Source organism: Telopea speciosissima, chromosome 10 (assembly GCF_018873765.1).
Source record: "Telopea speciosissima isolate NSW1024214 ecotype Mountain lineage chromosome 10, Tspe_v1, whole genome shotgun sequence".
NCBI classification, from domain to species: Eukaryota; Viridiplantae; Streptophyta; class Magnoliopsida; order Proteales; family Proteaceae; genus Telopea; species Telopea speciosissima.
The window spans coordinates 60,083,042-60,108,924 of NC_057925.1; the positions used below are offsets into that span (position 1 = coordinate 60,083,042).

At 38.0% G+C, this 25,883-nt stretch overlaps 2 protein-coding genes across 6 annotated transcripts; one reads left to right on the top strand and one right to left on the bottom strand.

Annotated features, from left to right (window-relative positions):
• Positions 1-511: 511 nt before the first annotated feature.
• On the bottom strand, positions 512-14,836 carry LOC122644038 (dTDP-3,4-didehydro-2,6-dideoxy-alpha-D-glucose 3-reductase). 5 transcript variants are annotated; one of them, XM_043837636.1, is made up of 13 exons: positions 14,809-14,836; positions 14,423-14,562; positions 14,175-14,315; positions 12,626-12,674; positions 12,331-12,348; positions 9,797-9,912; positions 9,581-9,694; positions 8,567-8,617; positions 3,360-3,448; positions 1,817-1,877; positions 1,644-1,721; positions 1,412-1,522; positions 512-1,069 (listed from the first exon to the last, which is right to left on the bottom strand). In XM_043837636.1, exons 2-13 carry the CDS (start codon positions 14,543-14,545, stop codon positions 941-943), a joined length of 1,080 nt encoding a protein of 359 aa, XP_043693571.1. In that variant the 5' UTR covers positions 14,546-14,562; positions 14,809-14,836; the 3' UTR covers positions 512-940. The 5 variants fall into 5 exon arrangements, with proteins under 5 accessions (XP_043693571.1, XP_043693569.1, XP_043693570.1 ...); XM_043837634.1 differs by having other exon boundaries at positions 14,754-14,836; XM_043837635.1 differs by having other exon boundaries at positions 14,423-14,553; positions 14,753-14,836.
• A 2,726-nt stretch (positions 14,837-17,562) lies between these two features.
• Positions 17,563-24,478, top strand: LOC122643834 (sister chromatid cohesion 1 protein 3-like). The gene is made up of 14 exons (XM_043837410.1): positions 17,563-17,729; positions 18,234-18,495; positions 18,581-18,627; positions 18,744-18,793; positions 18,897-18,958; positions 19,051-19,427; positions 19,537-19,648; positions 19,745-19,881; positions 19,980-20,422; positions 20,515-20,563; positions 20,766-20,811; positions 20,900-21,035; positions 23,031-23,172; positions 24,278-24,478. Exons 1-13 carry the CDS (start codon positions 17,609-17,611, stop codon positions 23,127-23,129), a joined length of 1,941 nt encoding a protein of 646 aa, XP_043693345.1. The 5' UTR covers positions 17,563-17,608; the 3' UTR covers positions 23,130-23,172; positions 24,278-24,478.
• Positions 24,479-25,883: the final 1,405 nt, after the last annotated feature.

The following is a 25,883-nucleotide window of genomic DNA, read 5'->3' on the forward strand; positions in this document are numbered from 1 at the left end:
GTTCTGCTGCGTAGTTAATTCCTAACAGGTGTTTTAAAGCTGTGCGTGTGTGTGTGTGATATCTCATTTTTTACATTTTTCTTTTGTAAATCAGAGTAAATAAAGCTGTGTGTGTGATCTCATTTTTTTCATTTTTCTTTTGCAAATCACCGTTCTGCTGTGTAGTTAATTCCTAACAGGTGTTTAAAGATTTTCATTTTCTGCAAAATTTACCTGGAAACAAACAGAGCTTTAGTTACTCTGAATATTCTTTTATTTCCTCTTCTTTGGGGGATGTCGGTAGAGACTTGCAATGCTTCATCCCCACGTGAGCTTACAAACATATCTAGGCTGTTAAATATCTATCTTGATTTCTTGACCAGAATGAGAGATCATTTTAGCTGTGTTTGGTATGCATTCTAGGTCAATTTTGCATTTTCGAGCGATAAAAACAACTATTTTTATCATCTGAGAATGCGAAATCGACTTAAAATGCATTCCAAGAATGCACACCAAATGCTGCCTTTATCTCTTATACTACTGGAAACAAAAGACAAGATGAAACAAGTGCTAAACAATTGCCTTGAAACTGATAATGGAATTCAATGTTGTCTCAAGATATTAGACTACCATGGAGATGATAGTTCATCTTAATTTTCAACACATCAACTAGGAATAATCTAAATGCCATCTCATCATATGGTATGGATACCCTCATGACATACCACTCACCTTTTCAAGTGTGATCAATATCAGAGCAGTACATGGTAAAACCAGGTACTCCTAGCCTCTGCTTTACCAGACTGATCCTGCATCCTGTTTCTTGGGGCCGGTAACTGTCTTGGATTAAAACTCAGACTAAAGGAATGATTATTCAATAGATCCTTTGTAACTTGCAATTTGGTCAACCCTGTCTTAAGTGCTGCTTGAAGTGGTCTCTGGCCTGCATTCAGCTAGTAGCCTAGAACTTCTTCACATTCACCTGTGCTCCCTGCTTCATACCGGATTCAAGCATTGCCTCTAAGACGGCAATATCTCGAGCACCTTCAACAAAAGAACTACGAGGTTCAGCTTCATAGTTGCCTCCTTCCTGTGATGTAGGAGTGAAATAGGATATCAGTGAGATCCTTTACAATAAGCAATAGAACAAAAGCTTTATTTCTTTTGGGGGGAGTGTAAACTAGAACTGAGGCTTTAAATAGTAACTAATTGTCTTTTGTTTCTTTTTTAGGTTTTGGGTAGTTTGTCTTCTGACAAGTAGACTTTTTGCTAAATACGAAGTCAAAAGGTGTTTATGTTAATTGAGTAGTTCTATGATTTTAGCAAAACCAGCAATGAACGTTAAAATTAATTATAGCTCTCACTCTCTCACGCATGCTTGACATTAACAACCATTACAAATGTTCAATAAGGGTTAACATATTAATGCTACCTTAAGGGCGGCCTGCGAAATGTCATGTATAAAAGATTTTAATTCTTCATTCACCCCACAAAATGGGTGAAAAGAACTTTGGCAATGTCCATCTGCTGTATAAAGTGAAACCTGTGATAACATCACAAGAGATTAGTACAAGGTTACCGTTTCAGTTAGCTGATTCCTAAAAACAACAATGTAGTGTGAAGAAGTAAGAACATGTAAGTTTCAGAATTTATTTGTGCTTTACCGAGTAACCGTGTTTCCCATCTTTGCTACCACGATCAATTTGCAGCGTACCCTTTGAGCCAACTACTCGCCAGAATATCTAAAAGACCAAATGTATAATGTTGCATAAGTGGGTAAAATATATCAAATTGGAAAGAAACAAAGTTCAAGAGAAACTATCATTTTTGTGCATACCTTGGGTGAGCTTGACGAAACTGCCATTACAAACACTCCAGCACAACCATTCTCTAATTGACTACACAGGCAGACAGGTAACCAACTCAAATTTTCACTTCAAGAAGGATAATATTTTTCCCATTTTTGTTAAGATAAAGAATATAAATATATAATTTAAGTTTGTCTTTAAAATGATCGCATGAATATGTTGTAATTTTATTTTCAATTCCATTGTCTCATCTTTTTCTCCTCTGAAACAAGGATTAAAAACCTGGAATTGGGATCCAGATCGGTCCGAGCCGTTTCTGATATTTGATCGAATCAGAATCAAGATCGGATCGGAATCAGTCAGGATTGGTCAAGAATCGGTCAGAATCGATCCCAATAAGCCCTAACCCTAGTTTCCATACAGGGATCAGCCAATCCGACCAGCCTCTTTGCAACCTCAATGGTTTGTTGAGCATGTATTGAACCTTGAGGCCAAAGGTTCATGGCTTGGTAGAGGCAGAGAGATCAGCCGATCCGGATCGGTCAGAATCGTGATCGACCTCCCATCCGAATTGGCCAAGCCAATCCCGATTTTAATACAATGCTGATAAATCTCCGTTTTCTCATTGTTCCTTCTCCATCTCAACAAATCCACCTCTGACAATGCTGTTGCCTGACTACATTGAGAAGAGCAATGCCTAGGGATGTCAATGTTTGGATTCCAATCAGGTTTTGTCCTGATTGGATAGTCACTTCGATGCTAGAATGTAGATGAAGCCCCTCAACCCCGATTTGAAAAAAGCATTAATAAGGGTACACACCATAACCATGAGAAAATAATAGAGAGACCAGTATGAAGAGACATATGGTAAGAAAAAGAAGGCTTCCGTGAACTAAGACAACTATAATTTAAAGAAGCTAAAAACAATGTGAGGTTTCATGGCCTTCCTCACACATCCTTGTGTAGACTTACGAATTTCTGCCAGTATCAAGAAGTTGGGTATAATGATGTGAAAGAGATGTCACAAAAGACTAGATCACTAGAATATAAGTAGCAGAACAATTTCTCATTTTTCATCCGTTTCATAGAGAGCTACCCTGCTGTCATGAATTGTGCATTTATATTTCCCAGTGTTCAATATAGGCTGAATTCCACTTCGCTCGGTGGGATGCCTCAGAGATCAAATCTATAATTACTGAAAGCCTAAAAAGCAGGTTTTCTTCGCCATCCACCCTCTTTTTGAGTGAGTGCGCGTTGAAGGAGGGTTTGTGAGAGGATGCTGAAAGCATCTTCAACTTCAATGCCAAAATACCATCAGAGGGTGCTAGTGACCATTATCTTGAGCCAACATCACAGATCGGGTTCTGTTGCCATTGTCATCTCTGGCTGCTAGGCAACAGTGCCATTGACGAGGGCTGTTGAAATGAACCAAAGAGAAGCAAGAGAATGAAACAAAAAAAATTTGCTGAGAAGAAAATGGACAGCTATCTCTATTATCTAATTACTAGCAAGGCACACACAGACAGGCACAAGAGTATCCAGGCTAATTCACATCATGCTTCAGAAACTTACAAAAGGGAGCATATATTATCTGGTGGAGGCAAAGTCATATCTACATGAGATGTAATAGCAGACACCGAGGCCACTTCACACCCAACAACCTGTTCAATATAATGGGACTCATGCTTAGAATTTAACTAAATGATAAATAAAGTGGGTACATTGGTACAACATGACTTCATATTTTTTTTTATGAATGATAATTTAAAAATAATGAAAATAATAATTGACAGAGATTGGTGAACTACTACGATCTATAGATTCCCCATCTATATCCAATCCCAACGAGAATAGAAGCAAGTCGCTTACGGCTTGACAAGTTGTGGTACAAGCTCCTAAGGGCCAAGGCTCAAGGTCATTCAAAACTCAAGAATCAAAACAAAACAAAACAAGTACAACACATCTGCTTTCATTCATTTTGTTAATAATCAAGTCTGATGAATTCAGACCATGATGAACCAATTATAGCAAATTCTTATTAAATGGATGGCTGCCCGCATGAACATACAAAGATTATAAGCCCAGACTCCATGCATTAACATATAGAATGATCGACATGGGGAGTGCTTCTAATACAAATCCTATGATACAATGAAACTTTTGACAGTTAAAATCCAGAATGAGTTGCAAAGAAACATAATAACTTTGCAAATACCCTTTTTTTTTGGGTGGAGGCACTGAAAAGTTTAGCGAAAAAATGCTATTAATGGGAAAATTTATCATTACGAGTTTACAACAATGCCAACCATCAAGAAACCTAAAATAGAAGAAAATGGCAAAAAATGTTAAAGACTCGGCTATTAGTCTTGGATGCATAAATCATTAAATCCTAGCACAACATGTCCACATCATTGAGCAAAGATAGGGGGAATTGTTGGAACCGCTTCCTCTAAAAGGCCGACCTTGTAGGAAATGGAGAAAACAATATGTATATCAAACAGGAGCTCTAACACGGCGGACTATCCAAAGGGGGACACGGGTGGATAAATAATTCAACGCCTACCTACTCCAAGGGGGACTCGATACCGTGATCCCTGCCTGCTCTGATACCATGTTGGAACCGCTTCCTCTAGTACCTTGTATGCGCCAACTTGAGGGGGAGTGTTAGCATTGTTATGGAGTTCTTTTTTTATTTAGTTCAAGCTGGATTTTCCTTCTTCTCTTATTTGTATAATCCAACTTGAGGGGGAGTGTTGGAATATGTAATCCAGAATACCGTGGGGGTATTCTGGTCCTTTTGGGGTAGTTTTATTCCTATGTTATTAGGTTTAAGTGGCTGCTCTTATAGAGTCAGCTAGTTAGGGGTAATTATGTCTACAGTTCAGTCCTTTGTAGCTTTCCCCTCTAGGGGCTTACCTATCAATGAAATATAACATTATTATTCCATTCTCTCATTCTGTCTTCTAACCCACGATTCTTCTAACAGGAATTGTTCTGGCAGAGGAATGGCAAATCCATGTGCTTTAAAATTCAACTTATTCTTCAAATGTGCCTCCATCTAGTAATTCCAGTCTACCTTCCATAGGCTAGAGGTGTCGGCAGGCCTGGTCTGGGCCTCGTCCAATATTCTACTTTTGAGGTCCTTAAATTTCAGGCCCTCAGAAGCCACCATTACTTCCAGACCCTATCAAGTAAATAGCTGGAACTTACCAGGTACCCACTGGGTTTTAACAATTACTTGGTAATAGTTTCAACTTTATGGGTGTGACACAAGTATAGCGGCCATAATGCACCACTGATCTCCTATTCAGAAGGAGAGTCTACTATAGAGGATGCACATCAAACACTGCCTAGAATGGAAATGATCTCAATCTATTGATTGCCCGATGGCTAGTAAATGGGGATCTAACCACCAAGTGATTAGGGTCTATAAAACCCCAGGAAACCAGAATTGCAGACAAGGGATTAACTCCCAGATTCCAAAGAAAACTAATTAACTCAATTAGAGTTGGTCTGATCTGGCCAGAGCCCAGAAGTCTGGTCGAAAGGCCTATTAGGGATAGAGGACAGTTCCGTAAAATTTGAAATAGTACTGATGGACAGATTAGAAGATATCTAACAATCCCACTTAAACAAGGAAACTGAAAACCCTGCAGAACAAGAATTTCGATACTCAGAATTTAAAGCAGCAAGTTTTAATTTTGAAATTGCTTTAATATCACAAGCTAACCAGCAAACAAGAACCAGAGACTAGAATAAGAATCAGAACCAGAAAACAGAAGTTCTAGAATAGTTTGACTTCAGGTGGGAGACCTGAAATAGGCCAGAAAAGTAGAGCTCTAGGGCTGAAATCAAATAAGAATTAAAGACCATGAACTAGAACAGAAAAGAAAAGGAAATTACAGCAGAAATACCAGTGAACAGAATAGCTAACTAATTAAGCAAACAGAACTCGGATGAAGAGGAAAATATCATGCGCAGGGTAAGAAGTTTCTAACCTATTCTCACTTCTGAGAACCTATACAAGAATAAGATACGAAGAAAAAGAGGATATGTATTTCAGGAATTCCACCTGAAACACTACCTTGGAATCACCACCAAGCATGGTACTAAATCTCGTTTCGTTTCAGTGTTTCGGTCTGACCGAAATTTCCGAGATACTGAAATTTCGTCGAAATATGGTATTTTTCTGTGGGTGTAAAATGCAAAAAATGACCGAAATTTCCGAAATTTTCGAAACGCGATGACCGAGATTTCCGAAATTTCCGAAACGAGATGATCGAAATTTCCGAAATATTGCATTTATTCATATCGGACTTGCGTTTCGTTTCGAACAGGTCAAGATACTCGAAATATTCGATATCTCGACCGAAATTTCGCGAGTTTTAGTACTATGCCACCAAGGCTTCCTGAATCACTACAGCAGCAAGTATTTTTTTTTTTGGGGGGGGTGAATAGAATAATTCATTACCAAAGAGAAGAACAAAAAACAACAGCCCCGGAAAGAGGGGGAGAAAAAAGAATCAAAAACACAAAAAGACCAAAGCCTCAAACAGGGGAGGCAGAAGATCAAAGAGAGATAGATGGGATACCTCAGGAAGCAACAATAATCCTGTTCCTTGGGGTGTCATTACAAATAGAGGGAGCAGCCAAAGAGAGCTTGGCTTTAATTTCAAAAGAAATGGAATCACAAATCTGGGTGAAAGTCCTGGAGTTGGAAGTCCATTTCCTGATATTACGCTCCATCCAAATATGATTGATGACAGCAAAAAAAGTCAGCTTGCCAACCGAGTCACAAAGAGCAGCAAGAATTTTGAATCTCACAGAATTGAAAGGCTGAAGCCAAATATCATTCATCGAAAATCGCGGAGAATGTAGAGCTTTATAGAAAAACTGACAAAATCCAAACGTGATCAGTTTAGGCAAGTCTAACATAATCATGACCAGATGAGGGAAGCAAAAATAAAACAGAAACATATAAGAAAACCATAGTTGTCAAGGCGACCCAAGGCGTTGAAGGGGCAACTAGGTGACAAAGCGGCCGCCTAGGCACCTTAGGCTGCGTATACTACATGTAATATAGCAATGATAATTGTATATAAATATGCTTATATGCAACATAGAAACAGTTGGATTGTTGAGCCAGAATACCGTGGGGGTATTCTGGATATTTTCTTCTTTTATTATGTTGCTTTTGTATGTGGGTTTTAGTTCCACATTGCCTATTGTAATTCTGTCCTATGTTTTCAATATTATAAATAGATGAGCTTGGGGTGATCATAATCATCCAAGCATTATTCTCTAATTCTTAATCTCTCAACATGGTATCAGAGCAGGTTATGAATTAGGGACCTTCTTCTCCCTCCATTCTCGATTTTTGTAGTTCTGTCCTATGTTTTCAATATTGTAAATAGATGAGCTTGGGGTGATCATAATCATCCAAGCATTATTCTCTAATTCTTAATCTCTCAACAGAAACCATATCAATGCAATTGATATAATTATCCTAGTAATGATCTAATACAAGAAAACCAACATATAATACACAAGCATATGATGAGAAACCTTACCGTTGTGCCGAGGCCCGACCTCTATATGATAAAATATAAGCATAATAATAATAATAAACAGAAGGCAATGTAAACGCATGGAGTGTCAACAACGCATGTTGTCACCTTGGACCCAAGAAAAAGCTTGGATGCCTAGGTGCCGCCTTGACAACTAGGAAGGAAACTCCCATACGCAAGCTGTGAGGGAGTGACCTAAACTGACTAGGACTCAATCAAACATACTCTAAACAGGACTGGAACTTGTAATGGATGTCCAAGCCTGACTACAAGACTGAATGATAAATAAAATAAGCAAATAACTAAAAAGACCCCCGATCTGGTTTAAGAAAACCAGAAAAACCCAAAGCGCAATGTTCGGTCTGAGTCAAAAACTGGTTCAATGGGGAACCACATGCCTATTTTTGGACCTGCCCTGATTCCTCCTGCGAGTGTACTTGATGGAGTCCCTGCATCTGCATCATTTTTAATACCATAAAGGTGGATTTTGAGATCTACAAACTAATGGGTCGGTACTTGTTTCCAAACCTAATCCAAACATGTCTTTTCATACCACTTCTCTGAAAGTCATTTAGGCCTACCTCTAATCTAAACCATATAACTCCTCATTGCCGATGCATTCAAAGTTCTTCATTGCACGTGACCATGCCACCTCAAATGACGTTCTCTCAAAACCTTACATGTCGTAGATATTGATAGCCAATACCCACTGGGATTCCCAAATTTAAACGGACATTACAAACATAGACCCAGGCATGGACCCAACCTTATTGTTGATCAGGTACCTGAATTTGGATCTGGAGCCCTACTAATCCAGGCTCAGTCCATCAGCCAATTAGAAAATTGGGTACCCACTGACACCCTCAGAAAATCAAGGTTGCTCTTCCTCTCTTCAACTCCCCTCTCCCACTTATTATCATTTTGTGGATAAAGACTAGCTGAAACTCATGAAACTGATAAGGTAATAGTGCTCTTCACTATACAAGTATATTATGAACCACTAAAATCATGTGGTCACACGATCCATCCTGCCTTACGGCCATAACCCACCAAAAGAACAAGAAAAGAAGGGCAAAGGATTAAATTCTAGATGGAAACAGTTAAAATATATTCTCTAATTGCACAAGGATGGGGTTTCCAGACTAACCACGACCATGATTAATTTTCCCAATATCAATTGAGTCTGATATATGAAATTAACAAGGAGCTTACCATCCTCAATCCCGCTATGAAGTGTACTCCCATATCTAGAATGAAGCCTCCCTGAAAAACAATATGCTTTTCAGTATGAACCAGATCCACTTCCATAATGTACACAAATAGTTAAAAAATACATCTTCATAAGTCAAAATAACAGCAAAATGGAGAATACAGGGAAAACTCATCAAGTTTCTACAAATGACAACTAAATATAGAACATCTATTACCGAGTGCAGGATGTTCCTACATTCAAAGAGACTAAATAGCATAAAAACTAAAATGGTCACTCTCATGATTCAATTCCAGCATACCTCAATTGAGGTTTCCAAATGAAATGAATAATGGATTTACTTGGATGAAATCAAGCTCAGCAATACAATTTTTATAAGCAGTTGTTTAGGGTTTAGTTAAGATAAAATGTCACCAGTGCCGTCCTCCTTGAACATCATGGTACAAAGATATGTCAAGCTAAATTCGACACGTAGAAAACTCAGACAAGAAAGCACATCTTGGTACAAGAACTGGACGTGAGAATTTATGGATGCCATTGAATGGAGGAGAAGCATTGCAGTTCCGATTTACAAAAACAAAGGTGATATTCAGAGCTTCAATAACTATAGAGACACAAAATTAATGAGTCATACTATGAAATTATGGGACAGGGTTATTGAGAGAGACTGTCATGTGAGCATGTCCACAAAGCACATGAAAATACTGGAAGACTGAGGCCATATTCTAAGATACGTATCAGAGAATAAATAGAAATTAGGGATATAAAGAAATCAGTTGACGTATGCAACACATAAGTCAAATGCAATATTTGTTACGAAAGGAAGAAGCATCATTGTTCATACTGTCTTACCAGATGATAAAATCAATCACCACATAAAAAATGAGGTGAGAATGGCTACATAATACTAGACTGCAATTAGTTTTAAACTTGACTGACATATACAACAATGATGATTATAAGCTAATCCTTTCTTATGCCTGAAATGAGTTTTGTCAGCCATACACCTCACTTACTGTGAAGTTGCGCCTCCAAGAGCTTGAGAAGTAAGGATTTGAACTGTTCATTGATCCCTCAACAATGAGTTGGATGCTCATCATTTCACCAACGTCATTTATAAGTTTCTTTCCCTGTAAAAAGCTCAATAATTTGTATTTGAAAAAGGGGGGGAAAATAAGTTATGTATAATATAAAACAAGGAAAACAATACAAGACAAGCTTAAAATAAATACCTTCACAAAAGCTGGTTCAAACCGATAGTTTTCTGCAACGGCCCAAATTGGTCGATGAGGGGAATTGGTAAAAAAAGCATTGTAGCTTGAGATTGCAGTCTCTGCCTCATTATTAGCTGGGCCACCAAAGAAAATTGTTTACTGAAGGAATGAGCGAATACTATTTCTTTCTTATATGAATAAACATATTTTATTGAATCAGAAAAAGGAAAAATATAGAGAGCCAAAGATACAACAGCTTAGTTTTTTTTAAATAACAATAAACCCAATATTTTAAAAACATAAAAACAGAAGACCATTACCACTTACAGCTAAACATCTTTCATCCTGGATGCAATTTTATAAATTGATTAGATATTCAGCATCTTCCATTTTCTTGTCGACTGTAAACCATTACATTTAAGCTTCAAAATTGTGTCTGCACCTACATAATATGTGCTGTGCCTATCTGTATGGTTTCCTTATATTCATTTAAATCCCTCTGTTTTGTGATATATTAAAAGAACAGAAAAAAAAACACCAGCCTTACAGGTGAAAGTTCACACTCATTGACTTATAGAGCACAAAATTAATAGGATGAACAAAAAGGAAGCCACATTTTCTGGAGTTGGAGGAGTCATCGTGATGCAGGAGCATTTGTAACAGCTCCATTCATGTTTTTACTTATTAGTAAATGCTAGTTATTAGGAATAAGGTTTCGGGGGCTTTTTACAGTTAATAGGCAAATATTGTTAGAGGTTAAGGGGAACATTTATTACTCCAGATGTTATGATCCTAGAGGCTATCCTAGTTCTAAAGGACCACAATAGAGTCTCAGGGGCCTGTGACCAATCTATTTTACTGACCAGTTCAGGTACTGCCACAGATCTGAATTGTGGATCGGTTGTGTGCCCTACATCATGTTAGAGATAGGAGGATATGCATAGCCTTACTTGGGGCCCATTTCTGAAGGCAATTCAATTATGGCTGAGTTGTATATTGCTCTTTTTAATGGTGCTCATGAATTATAGTGTAAGAGTAGTCTGTGATTATTTTAGGTATCTGGGATCAATCATAATAAAGAAGGTGATAAATAGAAGATGATGTTTCACAAAAAATTAAAATAGGATGGATGAAGCGGAGAGATGCGTCCAGAGTATTGTGTGATCGATGTATTCCTTTAAAACTTAAGGAAAATTCTAGGATCTTTATCCCCTGAGGTTCGCTGACCGGTATGGTTGTGCGGTTCCTCTCATAGGGGGGGCTGAAATAACCATTCCACCCCCTGACCGAACACACTGCCCGGGTAGGATCCACCCCCTTTATTAGAAGCACTAGGGAACCGTACCGGGCAGGGGAACCACAGGTGATAAATATTCAAAATTCTATAGGACAGTCAAAAGACCAGCTATGATGTACGGTACAGAATGTTGGGCAGTTAAGAAGCATCATATAGATAAACTGAGTATAACGGAGATGATGATGTTGAGATGGATGAGTGGCAAAACTAGGAAGGATAAAGTAGGGAATGATCATATTAGAGCTGACTTAGGAGTAGCTCCGATACATGATAAGCTACGAGAAAGTCGTTTGAGGTGGCATGGCCATGTTCAACAGAGGCCTTTGGATGCACCAATACGAAGGAGTGATTTAATTCAGATTGAAGGAACTAAAAGAGCCAGGAACAAACCTAAAATGACCTTAGGAGAAGTGGTGAGGAAAGACATGCATAGCTTAGGCCTTGTATCAAGTATGACCTCGAATAGAGCTGATTGGAGGGCAAGGATCCATGTAGCCAACCCCATTTAGTTGGGATAAGGCTGAGTTGTGTTGTTGTTGTTGTTGTGACTCTGTCATTGTTACTGGGTAAATGAGAAGGCAATCAGATAGGCCTTGTAATGGCAAGCGCAAGGTTCAAGATCTCGGTCAAAACTGCAAGCCTTGTAATGGCGAGGCCACAAGGGAAGCATGGGAACGATTCCAGTGCACTAGGATTGTGAATCCTAGTCACACAAGGAGTCTCTTAGAAGAATCCTAATCTAAGTAGGACTTTAAGAGCATGAATCCTTGTCAAATGAGGATCCTAGTCCAAGTAGTATTGCATGCGTGAATCCTAATCCTACTCACAGTTGACAAATTTGGATTTCGGGAAATATTCGGAAGTCGTAAAATCTGGAACAATTTGCTTTGTTAATTTAAGAAATTGGTAAAAAATTTGGTCATCAAAGCAGAACTAAATAATATTCGGATTCAGATTAATTCGGAAATTATTCATTTACCTAAAAAATAAAGGGCAATAAGTTAATATTTGTGCTTCTTGGTCATGTCCAACCAAACAAGGCCAAATTGGTAAGAAAACACAAAATAATTATTTTCCAGGAAAATATTTTACAGCAAAATAAACACAGCCTCAGTGTAAGTAAATAAAAAATACATAAAGATTCAGTTAAAAAAGAAATAGCAGTAACCACATTTACTTGTTGTTAACTTTCATGAATAAGAGACAAAGTACCAAAAAAGCAATAGTTGAACAAAAAGAATTTGATGATACTTACAGACTGCAGCTGGTTTCTCTTCAGTTCCACCATGATAATCAGGCAATGTTGAAGGACAATACAAATAAGAGGGAAAAGGCAACTTTTAGAACTTTGTGCAGAGTAAAAAGTATTAGTGCAATGAATTTTTAATCAGAATATTATGAAGATGACATGATAACTAGTTAGAACTATATTCAGTTACAGTGCATGTTTTTCCTTCTTTATAAAATGAAGTGTCATGAGATGACAAGGAAGATCCATAAGGACCATAACCTCCTCTTCCCCTTGAAAGCTGTTAAAATTTTCAAATCACCTTGAAGGATATGCTTCCCAGCCTTTAGCAGTCTCAATGAGATGTCCACCTGCACAAAATAGGTGTTTTGTCAGTCTTGTCCTTTCTCAAACTGATGCTATGATTCATCACATTGAAACCGAGGCAGATTTCATGATCCATGCTCTACAAGTTTTAACAACAGAAGAACCAGTAGAGGGACATATTTCCTTAGCAGTAATGAGTCCACAGATAAGGATCGAGTTTACGGATTTGACAGACTTTTTTCAAAATCATCACAGCAGAAGTTTGAACTATTTTATGATACCTTCCACCTGCGCTATAGGGGTCAATGCAAATATGAATAATTCTACAGTCATTTCATTACTGCTGCAAATTTTGAAAACAGGACCTCTGCAGGTGAAATGGTTGGTGAAAATAAGCCCCAAGCTTTGAAATCCATGTTTCCTCTCACTTTTCCTCTTCCTCCCCTTCCCCTTTCTTCCTCTTGCTTCACCTCCAACTCTTCTTTCTTCCTTCTGCTTCTTCTTTTACCTTCTCCCTCTTCTGACCATGGCCGTGTCCAACCATGTGTCAAGCTGTGAAGCAGGTGTTGAAATGGGGATTTTTGGCAATGAGATGCATCCTACTAATCATAGATGTCTCCACTCAACATCAAAAGTTTGAAAGGCAATAAAATAGTGAAGGGGAATGGATCAGTGAGGCTTTTAAGCTTTGGAGAATCTTCAACCAACCTCATGTGCTAATAAGATCCCTCATCTCAACTTTATCTTTGCACTGTCTTGCTCTTCCCACAATATACACATTTCCAAATACTATTTTCTTGCTAAACTAACATGACATATGATAAAGAATGAACTGCCAGTGCAAAAATGTGGGTTCAAGTATGATGGCAGTCACTTTTTACAAAAAATATGGTAAGGCTAGACCAACTCCACTCCACCCCCTTCCAGGACCTTGAGAAAGTGGAACTTACACAAGGCTCATCCCCCCTTTTCCCTTTACAGTTAATTGGCAAGAATCATAAAATGAACCAAAAAGGTCATGATATTAATAAATAAGTGCACTTTATTATTTATGTGGAGCACACTTCTTCCTTCATTATGCTCTCCCCCATATTAAATACCAAACAAATATACATTGAAGGTGCCAATGTCCTCTTAACTCATTCATAAGCCTATTTTATATGATTGCTAATTAATGAAGACTATTACCAGTTTGAATTTCATTCCTTTCCTCTCTTGACAATCTCCAGACTCAAATTTGGGTTTTGAACCTTTTTCTATACTCTTTTGTGCAAAATCATGTTGTTTAGCGAATATAAAGAGATGGGTACAACAGAACAATACAATGAAAACTAAATACAATTTTTGTTTTAATTCAGCAGAACATCGAATTAATGGATATACAGCAGCATCAATGCCGACTGCATAAACTCTGACAATCGAGAGGCTAATTTGTGGTTCATCTATACTTGTGCAGCTGAGTAACTTGCTGTTTGACAATACTAGAGCCAACCAACTCAGCCAGCTGCAACTCCGTGTATTGAACAAAATACTGCTGCCCATACCTGAGTTTGTCCAGCAAGAACAACTGCTACTCCAAGTATCGAACTATCTCGAATGATGCCATCAAGTCCTTCATCTCCCCATTTACATTCTATGTTGGGAAAAAATTTACGAGCTAGCTCCACAGCAGCTCTCGCAGATTCCTACATTTACAAGTCCAAAAATATAGAAAGCAGAAAGAAACTCAAGGCAAGCAAGAAAATTACGAATAAACTGGTGGATCCAATAGGGGGAAAAAAAAATTAAGTACCTCACTACGGCTCCAAATTGCTCTCACATCCACAATATCAGCTATCTCACTTAGCCTGGGAATATATTGGGTTCGAACAAAGATTCCGGCACCGAGCACCGCGATGTGGGGCTTCGTCGTCATCTCAGACACTGCAGATCGTTAGAAACAAATGCTAAAGAACTTGAAGGAACTAATGCTATGGAAACCAACCATTAAATACAACCAAAAACGAAAAAGAAAAACGGGCATGAAAAGTAGCATTAACAAAGAAAATATAAATCCTCTCCCAAATGTTGGAAAGACATCGAGTTTAATGATGGAGAACAGAGTTCGAGAATCTGTGAAGACCTGCTTTTTCTCAAATGGATGCGGAGCGGAGAAGCTTCAGGCAGTTGAAGATCCCCTCGAGAATCAGAAAGTCAGTCTGGCTTTTCTCATGAACCAAGTAGATCCAAATGAGCAGGAAGAGTATGAATAACCCCAGTCCAAACGCCAGACAAGTTAACTACCTGCGGGTACGAAATGCTAGCGCTACGCTCATTAGTTGTGTGTATGAGCCACGCTCCAATAAAAGTATGACACGTGTCATATGTTCACTTACAATATCTAAATTTGCCACATGCCATACTCTGTTTGGAAAGTCGTTGTCAAACGAGCGTGGTGCAGACCGACTACTCATTTTCAGTTATCGTACCCACCACACGAGCTGACATGAAAGGATATTTTCGTCATTTCGACTTGCTGTCTTAGTACGTGGGGTCTGGGCCTGGGCTTATCAATCCATGGGCTTGTTTTGGGGCCTCAACTTTAATTATATTGGATGTTATGCTAAGATTGTGGTAAAACAATTCATTACCCAAAAAAGATAAATGGCCAAATGTTATCTGAGCCCGGGGCACAGGCTGTGCTCAAATACATAGGGGTGGGCAAAATTTGTTGGGTGAGTATTAACGTTTACAACTAATGGCAGTTAGTTTGATGGACTAATTATTTACTTTCAATAGTTGAGGGGGTGTCCCTATATTTTCCCTTTTTTTTATTTTCCCCCTTTGAGAGAAGAGAGCTAAGGTGTTTGAAGAGCTAGTATTTTGTTTCCATATTGTAGGCATTTCACTCAGACCACTCAATTATTCTTCAATCTCAATGGTAAGTAACTAATCGATTGAAGAATATATTTGTGGGTACATTCACTAATATATTGTTGCATTGAGAAGTATTTTTTATTGTGTGTTGGAGAACATGGAAATGTTCCCTTTTATTTGTGTAAAAGTGAATATGGTAATGTTGGAAGACAATTGTCAATGCAGTAGATGGTACCCCAACCAATATGTAGTAGAGGTCGAGAAAATTATCTCCTCCAGTTTTCTGTCTGGCCTAGTTCCCTAGTTCCCCAGTCCCTCTAATAAGGAGGGATGGACCTCAGTCAGGTAGAGTGTTTGGGCATGGGTAGGATGGTCATTACGTCCCCCTTGTTAGGGGGACTGGGCTGGGCTGGGAACTAGATGGGATAAAGATCTGTAGAGGTCTTAAGAAGTCATGGGATCCTTTCTTGCTTTATTTGAGAAAGGGTTGGGGGTTACATATAATATAGGTAAAGGTTGGCGTTGTGCGGTTGTGCCCACCCTGAGTCATTCTCTCTCCCACCCCTATGGAAATGACCCATGCCCTTCCCTATACACTTTGCTCGATTTAAGTGGGTCGCTCCATGGATCAAGAAATCGATCGGATCGCCCAATCTAATCCAATTCGTTCGTGCAGTATTACCAGGTTTAATTGGTTGATTTGGAATGATGATATCCACGAGAAAATGGGGATTTTAGGGAAAAATTCGCTCATTTTGGAGATCAAGAGGCTTCTTATAGTCTTATTATTACCAACTGAATTCAAGGTTTTTCCATCTTTGTTGTTGAATATATATATATTTTTTCATTTTGAGAGGATAATATTCGTGAGAAAATGGGGTTACCATTTTTGGGGTAGGGGAACCATCTAAAGCAAGATTTTTGGGAGCGATTGACTCATTTTAGAGATGCATCTTCAACCACCTATTCTCCCAATCGAGTTCAAAGTTTTTTCCATATATATATATATATATATATATATATATATATATATATATATATATATATATATATTTCATTTTATATACATGAATCATGTTACAATGGGTATAGATGTTTCCATCTAAGTTTAGATCTTTCTATTTTTTGAAATGTTCATTTTTTTCATTTTTATAATTTTTAAATAGGGAAGCAATTTTTTGTCCGGGAGTGTGGCCTATGCTAGCACTCCCATGTGTCTATCTCTCTCATCCTCAAAATAAGGGGACAAAGATGTCTTTTCATATGGGGAGGAGAGAGATAGACTAATGGGAGTGATGGCTTAGGCCACACTCCTAGACAGAATTGTTTTTCCCTTTTAAATATTATTTTGAACGATACTAAATCTAGCTTTAATGGAGTTTTTGCCACTTAGATTGATACAGACTGATTCTGGACCAATTCAGATAAGTATTGACCCTAACCAATCCTAGTTGTGCATCATGTGCTACTGTGCTCATAGTTCTAAGTATCGGTGTCGTATCACCTGATATAGGTGATAGGTATTGGTTTTGCTAATCATCGATATCGATACCGTGCCGATACCATATCGGTAGCACAGTACGGACAAAATGTAGAATAGTCAGAAAACTCGTTTTTTAAGGAAATTCAGTGTTATTTTTTTCCAATACAACTGACACTGGCTGATATCGTATTGGTTTTGCGGATGGCCAATACCCCTTCCTATACGGTGGACTCAAACTATGACTGTGCTCGACTTTTAACATGTGGATGATGGAATTTTCATCCTCCCACCAGTCATGTTAACATGAAGTCATGAACTGTCAAGCGATGGCACACCCGTTATTATACTCAAATATTTGGAAGTTTCTGTAACTGCGGAAATTTCTGTAACTGCCCATCCTCACCTTGAATACTTGGCGCCAATGCATATTTCCCGCCCTATTATTCATTTATTTTCTATCCTTTTATAGTTTCACTGTCCATGTTTTCGTAATGGAAAAAGTCGAAAACCAAAGAAAGGACGAGATTGAAGAAACCGAGAAACCAAAGAAAGGAAGAGATTGAAGAAACCAAAGAGAAACCAGAAATCTCCATGTTTTTTTAGGCTCCTGCTCTGAAGTCGAAACCCTAGAGATTAAGGATGTTCTACTCGCACTCCTTTCTTGCTAGGAAAAGTCCTTTAGGAACGATTTGGATGGCAGCGCATATGCAACAGATTCGAAAACCCCAAATTGTAGCCACTGACATCCCTTCCTCGGTCGGTATGTATCCATCGTTATTTATCTCATTCAACTCTTTTTAGATGTTTGTAAACGAGTTTAAAAGTTAAAATTTTGAGCAAAACACAAACTTCTCTTTGATCAGCATCTGTTTGATTTTTATTCCGAAACGAATACTTAATCTTCCGATTCTTCAGTTCATCCCTATTCCCTATTGTTCATCATCGAAAGTCGGAACGGCATCTTAAAATTCTGATTTTTATTTTTAGAAATTTAGAAAAATTTGTTCTTTCGGAGAGCCAAGAAGGTCATTCTGACTTTGTACGAACCATTCGAGTTGGAACCATCAAATGAGAACTCTCCATGAGTGCCACTTCTGTGGTATATCATGAGATGACGCTTTGTTCCTATTTCTTTGTGTTATTTGTTGGTATTCTATTATGAGAGGATGCTATGCATGCTCTTTAATCCAATCTGCGTTCAGTGTTTAAAATGTATTTCTTGAGTTAATTTGCTCCAATTGTTTTCTTCTGATGGTGCCTTTAGATTCTATAATGTTCCCTGAAGTCCCAATTGCGCTGAGATTGTCAGCGCACCTTCTATTGGGTGTCGTTCGGATATATTCAAAGAAGGTGGAGTATCTCTGGCGTGACAGCAATGTAATGTGGCGGACAATAAACACTGTCTTTGGCTCAGCAGATGTTAATCTACCAGAGGATGCAACTCATGCTCCGTTTTACGCTGTCACTTTGCCAGAGACATTTGAGCTTGATGCTTGGGACTTGGATGCCGAGTTCTCTCTTAACGTGTAAGATTTTTTGGGTCTCGCCATCCTGTGTGTATGTTATGTTCTGTACCAACTTGTTGGTTGAAATTTGTATTTTGCTTCTCAGATCACCATATAATCATCTCAAGAGTCGTGAAGAGATTACACTGACAGGTTTTGGTCTTGGATTGATGCTTACATTTGAGAACTTTTTTTCTTTCTTTCTTTGTGAAAACTTATTTGAATTGCACGTATGTTCGAGTAAATGTTTGGTTTTATATTGTCCACAGATCAAATCCCTGCCGAAGGAGATCCTTATATTGCCTTCTTCATTGATGAGGTCCAAAGTCTAATGAAATTTTGTGTCATTGATATGTGTTGTTTCTGATATTTTGAATCCCAAGTACTGTTCAACGCTTGACAGGGACTTTTGCTCTTTATAGGATTTTAGAATGGATATTTCTCCCCCTGCAGAGATTCCTGAAATTAGTCCAATGGAAGAAGAGTATGCTTCTTTTATATCTTGTGATTTGCTTGCTCTTCTGAATTTTGTGGAATTAAAAAAAGACGGAAATAACATGATATCTTTTTATGTAGTGCCCCCTATTCAACTCCAGCAGACAATGGTGTGGGTGTTTCTGATCCTGGTCCAAGTGGTCAAGCAGAAGAGTCCAGTCAGAGGGATGCAGAAATGCCTACCTCCCAAGGCCTTCCGGAAATTGAAGTTATTCGTGATGCTGTTCATAACTTTAGATCAGAAGACTTTCCAGAGTTGCCAGAGCTCAGTAATGGTGCTTTTGAACAAAACAGGCAATTCGACCAGAACATGAGTGGGGAAAAGGCTCTTTCTCCAATTATGGAGGAGATGCTAGTTTCTGGAGGACAATCTGAACCATTTCAGTTACAACCAGAACCACCAACCTCTGTTGCTTCAGAAGAGGCTGTTGAGGGTTTTGATGCACATTTTTCACTGGGTGGGTTCACCATGAATATCATTACAATATATATATGTTTGTTCTATTTTACTGGGTTAAAAGAGAATTCCATTCGGCCTTTCCATGATATTGGTTTCTCATGATGCAGGTCATATGTCACCTGGGCTGGTGATTCAACCAACGCCGCCTATTGAGAAACAAAAAGCTAGACCAAGGAAGAGAAAACAGGTGTTTGATCAGTCTGTAGTGTTGTCGAATAAGTAAGTGTTATTTTTTTTTCTTAGTGTAAAGTTCTCGTTTACTCTTATACTCATCATTGGTTATGGAATTTCATGTTTTTAATTTGGGTTTTATAGGTTCATGAAGGAGAGCCTCAAAGACCCCAGTCGTCTGGTGCACCGTCGTAAGAAGCTTCCTTGCACAGATTTGGATGTTTGGAGGTTCAACAACAGGTTAAGGATGGAGAATGTCTTCCTTGAACCATCAATTTCTGGTGAGTGATTTCCACTTTGCAGGCTGAATCTTGGTACTTCACCAATTCCAGTCTTTGGAACTGATTTTATGAGGATCTGGACATGTATCTTTCTGCAGGTTTGTGTACAAATCTTCAAAACATATATAAGAAGGATTTCATTTCTTCCAGAGTTGGTTCAATTCCCACAGAGGATGCTCCTGCTGAGTCGAGGGGTGCACAGTCTCCTGCTCCCATACCTGACCATGAGATGGAAATTGAACACCTTCGATTTGAGGAAGGCCATGTTGGTCTCAGTTCCATTCCTGAATTGATGCCTTCCTCACCTGGATTGGTGCCTTCTCCATCAGTAAGAGACGAATTCACTCCCATCCATGCCAGTAGTTTAGGGCCCTCAGAAATGTCAGCTGGAACTGAAGTATTGCCAACACCGGATCTAGAGGGATTTACCAAACCACCCAGCACTGAGCCAGGAACACCAATGACTCGTTTCGAGGATCATTTCACTCTCAGAGATGATTTTTCAGTTATTCCAGAGTTGCTGAATTCTGCAGAAACAGATGTGAGTTGTGTGTGTTGTGTGAGGGAGATGGATCCTGCAAGCACTAAATGCAGTATGTTACTGATTCAATGGTATTTTCTCATGCAATGTAGGACCTAAATTTTCTGGAAGCATATGACACACCAGCTAGTAAGCTACCTGGTATGCCAAAAAAATTTCCATCCCATATGCAGTTGCTTTGAATGATTTCCTGATTTGCATAGTGTTTTGTTCCATTTTGTTTTTGGAAGCTTATTTTCAAATGATTAGTGGAATAACATTTAGAAGCTTAAATGTATTTAAGTGATCTCCATCTGTTGTGATAGTTAGATATTCTTAGTGAAATTCCCATTTCTGTTAACAGGGCACAGACAAAATGAAGAAATTGACACATTGTCTGTAAGGACCAGGTAGGCATTTGTATTTTAGACCTTAAGATCTGAGTAGCATTTTATAATCTCTACTGGCCTTTACATGTTTGAATTGAATGACCTGCAGGGCTGTGGCTCAGTATTTGAGAAGGCAGTCGCCTTCAACCCCAAATTCAAGGGGCCCATCAGGAAGCCTTAGCTTGAACAAGATTTTAGAAGGAAAAACCAGAAAATTAAGTGCGCGGATGTTCTTTGAAACACTGGTAGGCTTATTAGAAGTTCTATTTAAAGATGCAATTGCAATATTTCATGATTCCCTTCCATACAAAATTTGTCTGTTAATACTATTTTTTTAGGGGGGGGGAGACCACTTGATTTGTATCTTTTATATTTACATATTGTACCTTCATATAGTTGTGTCTATCCTTAAAATCGTAATCTCAGAAATGCTATTTTGGTCAACAAACTTCTTGTATTACACCATGAAGAATGACATAGGAGTAATTGTCAGCAAGTGATCACTCTGACTGCCTAAGAAATGTGATTTCCTGCCGAAGTTGGTGAACTCTAAATTTCAATATTCTTTCAATTGGTTCTCGGCTGTTGCATTGCTTATTTCCTTGGCAGCCCTCAAAAACGAGAAACCCCTACTAGACAGACTGTGATCGGTGCAAAAACTATGACATAATACCTTTTTCTTGTCAAAAGTTATAACATGTCTTTGATTCTGTAACTCAATAATTAATCTAGCCTACCTTAGTCTGTCCTCCAATTTACATTTTAGCAGACTGGGACTATTCCAAGTGGTTAATTTTGTCATACTTTAATGTACCAATCTAAATATTGGAGCTAGCATTGATACTGAACTGATACACACAAGGTAAATCTCTCACATAAAATCACTAACCCTGATACACTTCACAAGTGATTTCTGAATACATTGTTGTTGCTGAAGCTAAGAGCAAATCGACACATAAAATTTTAGTACAGAAAAAGATAAGCAGCCTCAATACGTTGTCATTCTTCATGTGATGCTCCAAAACAAACACCAGAATTTTGACAGGTTCTAACATTAAGCAGTCTGATAAACCAACTCTTGTTAGCTTATTTCCTCTGTTTTTTGGTGGAAGGAGGGCTAAACTGGTAGCTTTTTTCTCCAAAGCTGAATATCTTGTGTCTTTCAAACAACCTCCCTTTCCACTTTGGTGTACCTTTGAAGATGGAAAATGTAAGTTTAATTATTTTTTCCCAATAGGTGGTATCAGAGCCATGGCGTGGCAATTCCAGTGTACCTCCAAGAATGGATAAAATCCCTTGGGGAAGATCTCAATCCCCACATGTGCTCTAGTGTGCAGGGGAGATTTTTGGGGTTCCATGCAAAGGCAACAATCCCACATCGGATGTGAAGGCTAATAAGGACTTGGGCACCTTCTCCTTAACGGCTAGTTTTTTATGGTGAGTTCTACCCGAGTCCCAACAGCATGTCACCCATATATACAGGAAAGATCAATATATTTTCCAGTACCAACATGAAAGTGAATAGTTGATTCATTCCTACTTATATTACTCAAATAAGAGAGAGGATGGAACTACCTCCCCCTCTCCCTCCTTTGGATAACCATGGAACTGACTTTGTTTATAATGATAAGTGGATGGTAGGGTACTCGATTAAACGAATTCATTGGTGATTTGGTCAACCCATCACTAGTCAAAACCTTAGCCTTGTGTTTTTGAAGTTCATACTTCAGATAGAGGCTTTTAATGCAAGACATGGGTTTTTTTTTTAATTGGGGATTGATACTTTATGCAACTTCTTGTGAATGTACTTGTTCTCTAATTGCATAGAACTCATTATGAGGGTTTAATAGATGTTGGGTCTTTGCTTGGGGTGTCTGTTCTTGTCTCATAATGTGACTAGTTCTTCGTCTCAGTTTTGGCAAGCTTAGTGCACAAGATCAAAGTTGTATTTCTCATCTAATTCCTTATTGCTAGTGCAATTGTTTCTAATATACTTCTGTTCTTTATTGCTATCCATATCAATCTTCAGTGTTGGAATTTTCTTTTGACAATTTAAATCCATTTCGTTCAGAAAACTATGTTCTAATCTCTCTTGAACCATCCTCAGTCTGTGTGTTCAGTTGCAAAACTGTATCTTTGTTCTCATAATGTTGATGGTTGATTTTATTCGAAAAAATGTTGATTAGAGTTGTGATTGTATATTTTAGGGGATATATGATTATATTATCAATGAATTGTAGGTTTTGAAGAGTTATGGGCTAATCGACGTACAACAAGAAGTACCTTATGGTGACGTTATTTTGAAGTTGACTCGAAAATTTTCAAAAGCTCAACTTTGAGGTCATATTCCTTTGACATGATTGCAGGCCTTCATGTACATATGTAAGTAACCAAGCCCTTGGTAGGACTGATGCGTGATATATTATCTTTTTTCAATCTTCTACTGAAATCAGAGTAGAATTACAGTCTGAACCATGACATTGTTCAATAAATTAAACATAATTTAGTAAATGTTGCTTTGTGGGAAAGTGGTCATCTTGTTAAAGGTTTGAGATTTAAATTTGTGTAGAATGCATTGGAAGCCAAAGAAACCATCAGGCCACATGCAGGCTACTTAAACTTACATATTATGTACACCTTACTGAATTGTTAAAACCTTAAAATGTCTTGATGCGACTGTAGAACTTATGTGCTTTATTGTCTCAATAGTTCAATTGTTTCGTTCAGTCTGATTTTTGAAACACTGATTGACATCTAATTGCTCCTCTTCATAAAATAGACAACCTACTGCAGCATTACCTCATTAACTTTGACCAGATTACTGGAATACCTCTTCAAATGCATAAATTATCAATACTGTTCCTTGTTATTTAACCCCATCTAAATGCCATTGAAAACAATGCACTCATTTCCCTGAGTTACTCAAATGACCAGAATGATTTTTCTGACATGTGAGAAGCATGTGCCTATTGTAAAAGCTGTAATTCACCGATATTGAAAATGCAAATTCTTAATATTTCTTTATTCTCATTCAAAGAATCAAAGGGCTTGGTTGGGTGTTAGAATTGTTCTTCCTGGTGCATATTCTATGTAAAAACTGGTTCCATTGATTTCTTCTCAGTGCCATTTTAGGTTTCAAAGTTTGTCTCTCTGTTTGATTAGCTTTTCTAACATTACTTGCGAGGAAAGTGTCCTCTTAAAATCATGTTACTGGAACGGCAAATCCTTTGTATTTCATTCACTAAACATTCAAAGAGTCAGAAGCTTGGCTGGACATTAGATTTATATTCTGTGATGCTTATTTTGTGAGTTCTGATTCCATTGATTTCCTGCCTGAGCCATTCAAGGTTTCAAATTGAATGTAGATAAAGAGATAAATATGTAAAAAGCATCTACGCTTTGATTTGGTGTTTTGTATTGTAGAAACCAGAATTTTTTCCTTTATATTTGGGAGCTTGAGATAATTCTTTGTTTCAATGAATTGCAGTTATGTTTATACAGGAGTATTGATGGAATCTACTCTCTAAGTGCAAAATTGAGCTGCAACCAGGAAAGGAAAGCTGTTAATTTTTAAGGCATTTATGGGTACTCCAACAAATTATGCTAAATTATTGTAGTAATCTATACCTAGGAAGCAAAGTTGACAAAACTTGGAAAGCTTTTCTGGTATGTGGTCGATCATATTGAGAATTGTCTGGGGCATTCAAGGCTGCATACCATCAGATATGAGTTTATTTACCTCAGCATTCATGTAAGTCGCTTCAGCTCTAATGACACTTCTCTTATGAAGTGTTTTGTAAGTCATGTACACATGTCCTGGAATTCACCAAATGCAGCTTGAATATCTAAACCAAGTAAAAAATAATCTCACCCAACCATTGGAATATCAGCTGCCATTTATTTTCTTAGTTGAAAGAACTTCACTTAAATTAGATCATTTGGTTTTTTCTTTTTCCTATTTATTTTAGTTGTTGAAAGATCATTGGATGTTTGGCTGTAACTGGATTTTTTTTTTCGGTGACAGTTGTGTCTGGATTATTATTTCCAAGAAACTAAAAGAAAATAGCTCTTGTAAGTAGTATCAGGGCCAGATCGTTCCAAGATCCAGATCGGAATTGGCCATAATTGGACTGGAAACTGAGGGAAATAATCTGAAACCTTAGTTTTGGTATTGGATTGGTGGATTAGGCCCGATCCACCGGAATATTTTTCAAGTCTGTCTTTTTTTCTTTTTCTTTTTTAAAACCCTCTAGTAATGCATGATTATTGCATGGTATATAACGTTTTGTTTCAGATTGATGAGCCACATAATAAAAGGCTCTGTTTGGTATGTATTCTTGAAATGAAACAGTTATTCTTATGGATCTGAGTTTTTTTCCACTCTTGGTGAATGGATGGGTTGATGGGCGTAAAAGGGATCACTAGGGTGTTTTGGGAAAATTTAAAAACCCTAGACATAGGATCATGTGAATTTACCGATCAACTCACAGTGAATTTAATGTTTTTAGAAAATACTAAAACCCTAGACACAAGATCATGTGAATTTATCATTCAACTCCCAGTGAATTTAAAAATCTCATTCCAATGATTCTCCTTAAAAAAAAATAAAAAAATCCAGTTCGACCTTGGAATCTACTTTTGTATGCGGACGACACGTAGAGAGAGACGGTTGAAATTACCGTTATTTATAAAAACAGGGATGAGAGAACTTCTCATACTCTTATTCCTCAATTATTTGATAGGCGCAGACCAGTACACACATTGAAGCGTTCAAAAGCAAAAGTTGAAACAGCTACCCATGGGGTCCACTCCACGATACCAGCATAGTACACGTGTAAGCACCAGGGGATACATGATACGTTGTCCGCCCATATGGGCCTATGGGCTCGTTGGCCTTTTGGTTGGCTTCCGATCCATACTTTTGTGTCTCTTGTATAAATAAGGAGCATGGTAGTGGTAGATTCTTTCAAGATCTAACTCTGAAGCTCTGAGGTTCTTAGTTCTCAAGTCTCAACACAAAGAGAGATCCAAATTCTAATTGATTCCAAACCTGTAAAGCTCTTCTGCAATTCTCTTGTTGTTGTTCTTGTGTG